The sequence below is a fragment of the Buteo buteo genome, chromosome 14 (assembly GCF_964188355.1).
Source record: "Buteo buteo chromosome 14, bButBut1.hap1.1, whole genome shotgun sequence".
Classification (NCBI taxonomy): domain Eukaryota; kingdom Metazoa; phylum Chordata; class Aves; order Accipitriformes; family Accipitridae; genus Buteo; species Buteo buteo.
In genome coordinates this window covers 17,883,141-17,895,486 of record NC_134184.1, presented here as the reverse complement: position 1 = coordinate 17,895,486, position 12,346 = coordinate 17,883,141, and the positions used below count along the sequence as shown (strand labels likewise).

At 43.6% G+C, this 12,346-nt stretch overlaps 1 protein-coding gene across 7 annotated transcripts in view; it reads right to left on the bottom strand.

The window, feature by feature from the left end:
- The window catches only part of KLF12 (KLF transcription factor 12), a 249,059-nt gene that overhangs the window by 77,682 nt on the left and 159,031 nt on the right, over positions 1–12,346 (bottom strand). For all 7 annotated transcript variants that reach the window (XM_075046077.1, XM_075046072.1, XM_075046076.1 and 4 more), the window contains one exon: positions 3,163–3,298. In XM_075046077.1, the coding sequence (XP_074902178.1) occupies positions 3,163–3,298 (136 nt within the window). The remainder of the gene's footprint in view (positions 1–3,162; positions 3,299–12,346) is intronic.

Below are 12,346 nucleotides of genomic sequence, written 5' to 3'. Positions count from 1 at the left end.
TCATATAGGTGCTCCAAACTGTCTTGTGACCCAGCCACATAAGGGTAATTTCCAAGACAACAAGCTTAAAAATGGCTGTTATTAAAACAATGGTTCCTCCCCAAACACTGACTAGTTACTTCCTTCAGCTTGTGGTTAAAACCTTGGCATTGCAGATTTAGATCCAAGGGAAGATGCTGGAGCATTCAGTATCGTCTGGTCACTCCCAGTTTCTGGCACGCTGACTCCCCAGTCAGGTGGCGTGGATTGCCATCTCCTCACCTCACACCAGAGATCTGCAGTGCTGACACGTGTGTCCCAGGCAGCTGTCTGCATCGCCTGCAGTCAATGGAGAGGAACGAGCACTCATGGGCTTGAGTCTCTCTCTCTCCCTAAATTAGACAGCTAGAACAGGTCAAAAGAATTACTGCCTGGACACGCCAACTGCTCTCCGGCCCACATTCAGGGAGGCGAGATAACTAGCTCGGATGCAGATACCTACATTGCAGATGTCTAACTAGGCAAGACAAACCCTGAACCCCACAGACAGCACACAGGGAAAGTCAGGAGCCTCACCAAGGCAATACCCCCCAGCCCCACATATTGTGTGAGGGGCAGCACAGGACCCACCCAAAGCAAATATCCACCACAGGGTATTTGAAATCCCATTGCTCCTGAAGAACAGGTGGCAATAGGCAAATATATATACATACATATATATATTTATAATCCTTATGCAGGATAATTTAAAATATGTCTGAAAACCAACCAGAAAAAGGTCAACTGTTGTCTTGCATCTGCCACCAGCATCTACAAACTAGTCTTGGTATTTTGTTTAACAAAGACAAGATTGCACAACAGCAATCTGGTACTGAAGGAAAGGATGCTGCCATCTCTTTGCCATGCTGTACTTCCCAGCTAGTATATGCAAAAAGTTATTTTTTGTTGTTAACTGTATAACTATTCACAAGAGCGAGCTTACAAGCTCACATAAGAAAGAACACACTCTGTGGGACAGTATTCTAGACTCTGAGGTCCAGCCTGCCTCACTTAGGCACTGAGCTTAGACCTACACTTTATTGCCTACTGAAGCAGCCTTTCTATGCATGCCCCTACGCTGCCCGGTTATTCATCAGAACAGTAGGTGCCTTTCCACATCCTCAGAGGAAATTCCTGTCTGCTAAGTTTAGATGCTGAAATTGAGCACACAGGATCTCCCTTTGGAAGGCTTGAAAGGCACCTTCCTCTCTCCAACAAGGGTACGTAGAATGCAGGCTTTTATTTTCAGTGGACTGCTTTGCTAAATGTCTAATATTAAGGTACATGTTAGATGCCTAAATTCAGAATAGACCCTTCCTGTAAGGCACTGTTATAGACTGAGAAACAAATGGATTGAGTGAAGTCAGTATAATGTGCTAATGTCTCTTTTCAGCTCTGCAGCTGTATGTGTTGCATCTGTGACTGAGAATGAAGCAAAGAAGAAGACAAATTGCAGATCACAGTCAAATTAGGTTTTCCTAATGGGGCTTTTGAAATAAACTAACAGATTACTGTTTAAATAAAACCTGTAACAAGGATGAGTTGATGTTATATTATTAAATTTCTTAATTTAATTCTTAAGCTCCAGAGCCAGCCAAGAAATATTCAACACATCTACCTTCACAAACTGTGGAATGCACTGTGGAAAACCTAAAAAAGCTTTTCATGGTTTGACCAATTCTCTAAGTGTTCAAGCAGTATCAATCACAGAGAACAGTATCTGCCTGCCAGTTATATATTAAAAGTATTTGCTAGCGACCCATGCTTCCTCTTTTCATTAATTAGACAGAACTATTTAGTGCAAAATCATGACAGGTTGTTTTATTTTTCAGGCTTATTATGTGTGCTATAAACTGAGCAAAAAATACTTCGCATTTCAGGGCCTGGTGTTGTAACTAGCGAATTCAAAATATGTGCTAGGACTGTCTATCAAGCAATAGTGGCACTGGTGAAGAAAACTTCCCTTCCTTTATCACCGTCAGAAGGGAACCATGCTAATTACAGTGAGAGCCAACGCCTTGCCTTGCCCATAAAGACCTCCCTCTCTGCTTAAGGGGAATATAGGTTTGAGGATCACAGTTACTGTGCTTGACTAGAAGATGAACTAGCAGATGTCTGGTGAAAACACAAAAAAAGTAGTTCCTCCTCAAACACGGCTTAGAAACATCAGTGCCTTTGGCTGTTGATGGCCAGGAAAACAAAGCAAAACATTAAGTACTTTTAGATACCATGTTAAGACGTTTAAAATGCATCTATAATAAATTATATAATAACAATGTCTAATGGCCTTTATTATATCCCTTCCTATTTAATAATGTCCAGAATGCCCATATTTTGAACCTCTCAGATAAAGTAATGTGTTGTTTTGTGGGTCTAGCACAGGCTTCGGTGCCTGGAGGCTCTAGTTCTATTTCCAGCTCTGCTTCAGACCTACAGGGCGACCTTTACGCATAACCTCATTTTCCTCACCTATAAAATGGGGATATTAATACTTATTTACCTCACAGTTGGTTCCCTTCCAGCTGCTACAGTGACTGAGCAAGCTCATGCATCTACAGAATTGCTAATGTTCATGATAAACTGTTCCTTTTTTTTTCCAAACAAGCAATACAGACATTAAATTAAGAACTTATTTGTCTGTCTAGTGAGTACAAGTACACAGAAAAATAACAGCAGTGGAAAAACTGTTCAAAGCCCCTTACTCATTTCCTTTCAATGACACTGTCCTTCAGGAGAAATGTAGGTAGTTCCTATCTGACAGCAACTAGAATGAACTTCTTGATGCTGCTGTCAGTCAAGAAAAAAATTCATGGTTTTTGAGTGAAAGTCTAACCTGGTCTCCCTTTAGAGAGGATATAAAAACACTGCAAGCTTTGCAAGTAAATAAAGGGGAAGAAACAATTTCAGTTTGAAACTTTACCTAATAATGGGGGCAGAGAGAAAGAAAGGAAAAGAGAATCAGAGAGAGATGAGAGATACAGCCATCTCTTCCTAAACGGAACAAAGCTACACAGAAGAGATGCTGGCAGGTGTGCTGGCCCACAGCTGGTGGGACACCCCTGCGGTGCTGCCGAGGGCTGGTGCCTCCAACAGTCCACAGACACCTCAGCAACACTCATCTTGCTCTGGGAATGTGATACTTACTCTTGTACTGCTCTGGCTATGGAGAGCGCTGTAGATCCAGTTTCATTAACGCTATCTAAGGTCACATTTGGCAGGTCGTCATCATCACTGTCACTTTTAATTTGTCTGGGAGATAGGCCTCGGGGGTCCATTTGTGCTGCAAAGAGACATATAATGGATTAATATGAGCGTGCTGAAACTAATCTCATCCCAGAACAACATCAGGGCACACAACACATCCACTTGCTCGGGCTGCATGGCACCGCTTGTGCTGAGCTTCCCAAACCAGGTGACGGATTGGTAAAGTCACCTAGCGGTGTTACAGCTAGGCACAAGCATTTCCAATGGCATGCAGGCGTGCAAACGCACACAGGCTGCACCAATGCATTTGGCGGACCTGAAATAAAACTGCATATATAATATCCGTCAAAAACTCTGTTTACCCTCAAGTTACTTAATCTGCCTGTCTTCAGAAAGTGAGGAGAAAGGGCTACATCTGCTTTGTACAACACAACACACTCCAGAGTAAATTTTACAGCAAAATTTCAGGAGCAATCTTTGATTCTGAGTGTTCACCATGAGATACCAGGCTGGGACACATGTCACTCCAGTCAACTAAAATTCAGGCATCTGAAAAAAACCAGTTGTCCTGATTTCTGACTCAGTTCAACACTGGTGTCAATCTCTGAAGGAACCTTCCCTCCAAATTACATGTGGCAAAGCCACTGCATGTAACTTTACTCAGGCAACTAACTTTCAGGTGACAGATGTCAGTTAGGCTTAGCCAGTTTTTTTTGAAAAGTCACATAGTCTCAGGTCTTACGAACATCTGAAGATCAGGAATTGCAGGACTGTTTTGTCCGTTCACAGCTTAGAGTATCCATGCTGTATGCCAAGGGTGCAGGTGCTCAGGCACTGGCGGCGGGGGGTCACGGGGCGGCCCCTGTGAGGAGCGGCTGGGGCTGCCCCATGCCGGACACAGCTGGTTCCAGCAAGCTCCAACCCGCCCACCCCAGGGCACCGCTCAGCCCCACAGACAAGGCCGGGGTGCCCTGGGGAAAACAGGTTTAAAAAAGGGCGGAAAAAAGTCACACGGGCAGAGAGAGGAGGAACGTGTGAGAAACAGCCCTGCAGACACGGAGGGGAGAGGAGGTGCTCTGCGGTGGAGCAGAGATTCATTCCCCTGCAGCCCATGGAGAGACCACCGTGGATCGGGCTCTCCCGACGGGAACTGCAGCTCGTAGGGGACCCACGCCGGAGCAGGGAAAAGCGTGAGGAGGAAGGAGCGGCAGGGAGGAGCTGCTAGGGACTGACCCCAACGCCCATTCCCCATGCCCCTGTGCCGCTCTGGGAGGGAGAGGGAGAGGAGCTGGGAATGAAGGAGGGAAGTTGAGCCTGGGAAAAGGCGTTTCAGTGGTGGTTCTCACCATCCTAATCTACTTTTAATTAGCAATAAATTAAACTAATTTTCCCCACGTTGAGTCTGTTCTGCCTGTGATGGTAATTGGTAAGTGATGTCCCTGTCTGTATCTCGACCCACGAGCTCTCCCACCTTATTTTCTCCCCCTGTCCTGTTGAGGAGAGGGAGGGCAAGATCAACCCACCAGGGTTACATTTTGTGCCAAAAAGAGACAAGAAAGGAGAGGAGAGCAGAAAGGTAGGCTACCTGCCTTCCCTCTTATCCTGGCTGCTGCCCTCCAAAAGGAAGAAAGCACAACCCGCATATGGGCAGGCGGAGGAAACCCAGAGATGGGCGTGGGGGGGACTATGGGGCACAAGTGTGACCTGGGATAGTCCCGAGAGAACGTGGGGGCTGCTTGTGTCAGGGGACAGACCCAGAGACAAACTTCAGAGGTCATGCAGAGAAAGAGGCATTCCTCCTCACTCATAAAATACCATGTAGGATTAATAGGTGCTGAGAGACACTGAAAGCAGCTGGAGTAAAAAGCAAAGCTGGAGAGATGCCTGACCCTGCAAGGAAGGAGCGGGAAGGAGAAAGATGGGCGAAGAGAGTTGTTTAAAAATGTGTTTACTTTGTTTGGTCAGGTGAAACAGGGGAATGCAAGATTATTTATTTAAAGACCTAACTGCTGCAGTTTCTTAGCTTGTGCTTTCTTGTATTGCAGTGTCAGAGACAGGACACTTCCTGGGTCTTGCGACGTGCTTTTCAAGAAAGGTAGCTGTCTTTCCTACTCAACTCTGGCTAACCACAGCCCTGGACAACAGGTACCACAGGCTCCCTTAAGAGACCATGAACAGTTCAGTGGGCCTACAGCTACAGAGCGGCTCCAAAAGTCACAGTTAAATTTCCCATTTTTCCATGTTTCTTATGTTACCATGTTCACTAACTCTAGAAAAGTGACTGAGTTACACTGAAAAATGGGAGGGCTGTAGAAACTCCAGGAGCTGTGCAGCCATAACAGTAGCACTGATGGATAACTGGGCTCTTGAAAAGAAAGCACTCCCCAGGTGAGTGATGACTCAAGGGAAAGCTGGTCTTAAATTTTAATTTATGTCTTAGCTGTGAACCACCTCTGAGTAAAAGAACAGTGAGTGATTATAACTACCCTTCAGCTGCATTTTTTTTTAAAATGTTAAAGAACTTCATAGAAAAAAACCTATTAAAATATGTTCAGTAAGCTGATGCGACAACCCCTTCTGGAAGGGCAGTGCATTTACAGATGCACAGTATGACTTCCTACTTGCACAGTTCAGGTGCCTCAGTAATACTGGCTACATTTGGACTGCTTATTATTTCTTCATGTATGGTAAAGAAAACACCTTTTACTTATCAAAGCAAAGACTGTTGACAATGAACAATGGCCTGCATGAGACAAATGTAGAGCAACTTAGAAATTGTTCAAAACATTTAATTGTTTCTGAGTGTACTTCTTAAAATCACCGCTTATATGTGATGGTATTCAATGCGTACCTGAACATTAGGGATAATCTAGTATTTGATTTAAGCGAAACTGAACCATCTAGTCAGCTGATTTAGCCCCAGACAACTATCTGGAAAAAAGTACTACTTCTGACTTGTTCCCTAATGTTCCTTCTTAAAAGCAACTTTAAGTATGAGATTATTATTACTTACTTCATTACTTCAGTTTTTCTTAAAGTCAATCTTGTTACAAGAAGTTATATGTTTGTATCTGCCCGATATTTAAATACTGCTATACAGATGCTTTTCTGAAAGCTCATGTTTGTAAATAAAATTAAAATTGTAACAAAAAACTATGTATGCGATACTTTGTATTAACTATGGCTTAATCTGACTTGCACTACAGCAAAAGTTTTAAGCAGCTAGCTCAGAAACTTTCTTAACGTTTAAACCTAGGCCTAACTTGAAATCACAAAAGTTGTTACATAATTCAGTCTGTAATACAGTTATTATACACCAATTTTGATCACTTAAGCGTGAATACACCTACATAAAAAGAGACAGTATAAATGTATATGAAAAATCTTACATACTTTTGCTCTTTATAAGCCACGTTGTTTCATTATTATTGCAGATTACCAGCTCTTAAGATATTACTGAGACTCCTATGATATTTAGTGTTGGTTTTAGATTACCCGAGGAATGTGCTAGGATGAAAACTCTCAATTACCTTCTTTTTGTTTCTGCTTGGCAAGCTAAATCCTACTCTGTATACTCCTAACAAAGCCACGAAGTTGCCAATGGGGTTGTGCTTTTGCACCTAGGGATCATTTGGCCCACTGGGCATGGTTTGCCCCACCAGATGCCAACTTTTGAGCACATCACGAGGTGCTGCGACACATGAGCATGGTGAGAACAAAAGGCGAGGAACAGAAACATATCAGTGGGCAAATTCAAAGGTGGGCAATTCAAGGACATTTTTTGTTATATTTTTGCAGTGAACCTAACTGAAGATGATAATTAAATTAGAGAATGATCTAGGGATTATTCCCTTATTTTTTAATATCGGCCCACATATAAATCCTTTTTTGTCTCCCTCTCCGTTTGTGACCTCTTCTCAGCTTGCAGACTTGGGTGGCTGAGGCACTGGAGAGCCAAGGTGACTAACCAGGAGGCTGAGCTTTGCTGCTGCCAGCTGGTGTAAACTGCCCTGTTTTCTCATCAGCATGGCTGCAGCTGCTGCAGGGAAAAACAGACTTTAAAGCTATTCTCCTCCCCCAAATGAGCCATGTGAATAACCAACTGGCTGAAAGCCTAACAGATATCTCGTCCTTACCACTCACTACAGTGTGCAAACTGCAGTGCAGGATTTTTATACATTCAGAGTTCATGACTCCTACTTACGTCAACAGCTTTGACTTTCTCTCAGACATCTAAGAACAACTGTCGAACTGCTGGCACCAAGGTTTATAAATACCAGCGGCAGTTCATAAACACTGAATTAAGAGTAATTACTGGCCTAATGAACATCAAACTGGAAAGAATGAAGAGATGCAGGCAAGAGATAATTTAGCAAATGAGTTGAAAAAGGTGGAGGACAAGTGAGCAATGGAAAGTGATTGGCAAGCAAGGTGGAGAAGAGCCCACAAAACATGCCAGTGCATTTTAACCTCACTTTGTGCTATACCTTGCTCTGATGACCAAGCTTTTCCTTGAACTTAAGACTACGGGTACAGAAGGGATCCAGCTGGGTCACTGAATCAAGTCCTCCTGATCACAGGCAGACACATTTAATTAATAAAGCTCAGGCCGTAAAAATGAGCTGGTTTTCTTGCCCTTGCTACTCCTCTTGAAAGGCAAGATTTGTCCGATAGAGCTATTGGGTGGTTTTGTGAGGTGTGAATGAGGCTAAGGTGAGGCAAGCAAAAAGAAAGAGTCGGTCGGGCCTGCTTTCGTTGGACAAAGGTGTCATAGAAAGAGTGCACAGGAGCCACAGAAGCAACCTGTTAGCACTCCATGTTGAAAAGACTGGTGAGCCAGGGGAGTTATTTAAGAACATCGGCAAGTGCTGAAGGCTGCAAGTGGCCACGTCGCTTTCTATCCCTGTTAGCCTCGAGAAAGAGTGATCCTTTTTTGCTAAAGAAAGTACAGAGAATTGCTCTTGATGCATGTACATATATGCAATCACTTCTCAATGTTCCCTTTGCCAAACTGTACCAAAAAGGGGTTTCCCTTTCGGCCGTACGAGCAAATTCACTCTCTGCACTTGTTTTATGATAAGACATGCAAATGGGTCTCATGTAAGATGCATACTAGCCTGTAAATACTCTAGAACTTGTCTACCATAATCATTAATATTGTATCTGCCAACTGTCAGTTTCCAGTAGGAAAAAATCTGATCTGGATCTGATATAAGCTTGCTTCTATTTCTATCGAACTAAACAGCTTCTTGGCTTTAAAATTTATACTGGCTGGGGGGGCCAGACAATACCTGATCCTGTTTCTCAGGACAAAACTGTCCCTTCTACAATTCTGGAACAGATTTAAACTTGCACAGGAACTTTCTAATGAGTACTGATTGAATTTCTTCTTTCTGGCATATGGCTGTGTCATTTTTGACATAGTACAGGATTAGCCATGTCATGGAAGAAAAATCTCCAGAAAGGATCCAGCCTGCTGCCTGCTAAGGGCAGATGAACCCCTTGGGGCAGGACACAGCCCCCACCTTCCCAGGGGGAATAACCTGAGCACAGGGCCACGCCATCAGGGTATTTTTCTCCTTCTCCACTCCCTGAACTTGTGCTCCTGTCTGCATGGGGGCATCTCTTGGGGAGGGGGGACTGTGGATTTAAATCTCTCCAGGCTGACGAGAGTCCAGCATTCCACCCCTCACTTCTCACACAAGTTCTGGGGTTACTAGGCTGTTGGGTAAATGCTGTCTCCCGTCTGTCATATACAGGCTCCACCCAACTATATCCTAATCACTTTATTTCTTTCCAGCCATTATTTAGGGATATGCAGCTCAAGTGCTCTGACCTGGTTGGGCAAGGCCAAGCACCGCCAAAAATCCTGCAGCTGGATGCCTGTAGTAGGTGGCCTAAATCTGGGCCCTCTCAGCGGTGAAAAGGGTCATACATTAACATACTGCTATCACCACTTACTCAACCTGATTTTTTTTTATCCAGACAAATTCCCTGTGAGTGAAAGGGATGAAAACTCATCCCCTCAGTAGGCTCACAAAGACCCACTAAAAGTAGTTTCACATCTACACACTATCTTTGATTTAAAGGCAAATCTGAGCCCCTTGGGTTAAAGATGAATTAAATATTTAAGAGCAGGAGAAAACTAAGTAACCATCAGGAGTTTTGCCTCTCTTTATAGCTAAGCCATGTAGTATTAACTAATGCCGAAATGAGTCATTATGAGATGATCCTTGCTGGTGTGAATGCAGAGAGAGAAAATTTCAGCATCCTGAAATATTGAAGCCTCTGGCTCATTTTATCTTAATACCTCAGTTTTCTGCATTAAATTAACTTCTCTGCTAATAACTTTGTAAACATACATGCATGCAGGCCTGCTGATACACCACAACATAATAAAAACTGAATTACACTTAGTTGCTCTCTTAAAATAATTAAAAATCTATTTCTGCTTTTTGAAAGGATTTCCAAATTCAGAGACCATTTGCTTCTGTTTCACCGATTAAACTTCCCACCCTGCTTTCTCTGAAGGATGCCTACTATTCAACCCACTAATCAAAATGATTGCTCATGATGGGATTTCCAAGTGGCCCTGATATCCACCCACTAGACTTGCCAGCCACAAGCAGGTTTACACAGGTCTGCAGCAGGGAGAGTAACGCCAAGACCTGTGCTAGGTGAGACATCAGCCTGGATGGTGGGGAGGCCCCTCTGGCCTTGTTGGTTCTGATCCATGCCTGGGTGACGTGTTTGGTCTCGCAAACATAGCTAGAGGTTTTTATTGCAATGGAAGTTTAAATTATGCAGAAGTGTGAGGTACCTCAAACAAGCTGAAAAGAGTCATGTTTGCTGTTGCCAAATGTCCTTCTCAGAAACTCCTCTCCAGTTGCTTCCGGTGTATGCTGGCATACAGCAGGTAAAAGAAGATTAGCTGTAAGCAATGGTTGCTTTGCACTTACCTCCCTTTGGAATGGAAAACTAAATACTATCCCACACCCCAAAATTAACATTTACAAGAATCTCATTAGTACTGCTGTTACACAGGTTGTGTGTCTGCAGAGCATGAAGGACTGAAGTAACAAAGTGACATTTGCTGCCAAACTCCTATAAGGATAGTATTGGAAAATACGGTTAAGAAGATTTTATGGCACTCATGACCTAGCACAATATGCTATTAATCTGGCAGCGTCAGAAACACTGCAAAAGAAGTAGTTTGAACCTAATAACAATAATCTGCCACTCGCAATGATCCCAACAGCACCTAACAGGACATTTCTATCAGCCCCCATCCTCCCTCGGAGCCCTGGACCTCAGGAGCTGGGTGACAGCGGGAAGGGAGGGAAGAGCCTCTCTCTCCTCCTGCCTTCAGGCACCTGCATTGCAAATACAACCACCCCAACCCTTCCATACAGCCGGCAGAGGGAGATGGGTGCCTTCAGGGTGCTGAGCCCACCTGCCTCCGTGGACTGCATGGAGAATTCAGCAGTGTGAGCCCACCTCCCTCCTCTTGCCGGGTGCTGGGGCACCAGCCCTGGAAGAGGAAAGTGGCTCGCTGCCCCCTTGAGCCACTGTGGACCCGTTCCTTGCTGGGAAGAGGAGGGGAGTAGCCTTTGCCATGCAACTCTGTCGTGACTTGGTGTTCTGGGAAAGGAGCAAAAGTGTCTGGGGGAACTCAGTAAGTGCCTGAAGATGGGACAATGGCAACAGCACTGCGCAACCTCACTTGCTCCCACTCTCTCCCTGCCTGCCACTATTTGCTTAATGCCAACGAGGTGCCTCGGTCCCTAGCAGAGATGCTGAAGAAAATGATTTCTGGCCTCAGGACCCTAGTGGGCAAATTTGGAAGAGAACTAATTCACAGGGGTACACGGTAATCACCATTAAAACCAATAATCTGCCAACAGTTATGAATACTGTAGTCTCTAAACCATAACTTTGGTCTATACTTTTGGCAAACGGCATAGTTCAGTACCAGAAATATTCCAAGGAGAAAACTGCTGGCCAACACAGACTTCTTTTGCTCTTTCTTAAACTGCCACTGTTTCATATACCTCTCATAAAAAAATGCACCTGGGTGGATCAAATGCCAAGTAGAGGGACCGATTCATCTTCATCCTTCTCGGTTACTCTTGGAAAACAGGTTTTACAACTGTGCAAGCCCAGCCTCACACCCTAGCTTGCTATCTGAAGCAACTGAACATCCCCCTTCTTGGCAGTTTTTTTAGAGAACAGGAGCCCAGCATGGATTTCCCCAGCAGGAGAACATCAATGGAGAACATCAGAGAGACTGCTGCATGTTTTTAACAGAGGAAGCAACACTTCCAGACGCAGATGTACAGGAGCTATTTGAAATTATGCCCTCACAGATTAAGTGTTATATTCAGGTTTACTTAACGTGTTTTAGGAAACCAAATCCTGGCTTTATGGACCTAACAAAATGCACAGGAATTATGGCACTCATGATTTTCTCCTCCTAAGCTGGTCCATACTATATGAAGCACATATATGGCATTTTTCTTCCTATTTAAGGTTCATTATAAGTGCTTTATGCATTGGAAAACGCTCTGAGCGCACCTATCAGATTTTTAATCAAAACAGCTTGGTGTCTGGTCGGGGCAGCAGAATTGGTCGATTTATTTCATAAAACTTTATGTACAAAGCAGCAGTATCCATGAACGTAATTGTCAGAATATAGAGTCTTACAGGGGTAATTTTTATTACAATTTACAGCAAGATTACCCATACTCCACAGTTTTCAGATTTTATTGAGATTTTATGGGACTATATGGCTACAGCAGTTAACTGCACCCAGCATGGCTATGGTTCACAGAGAATGGGAGTTGGCACTGAATGCTAGTGTAACTAATCTACCAGAGAATATTAATTGCTATGATCCAATCAAAGGCAATATTTAAAATCATTTCACCAGTCAAATAATTTGCCATAAACCTGTAAAAACGTAGCTGTGTGGAGAAATACAGGGGTGAGAGTGATTGCATGGATGTAATATATGCACATATTTAAGCATCTCTGTCATTGGGTTGTATACATAAACATACAACACCATTTTGTTAAGCAAAGGACTTTTCTCTTTCTAAGGTATTTGAATGCCATGAGACCTCAT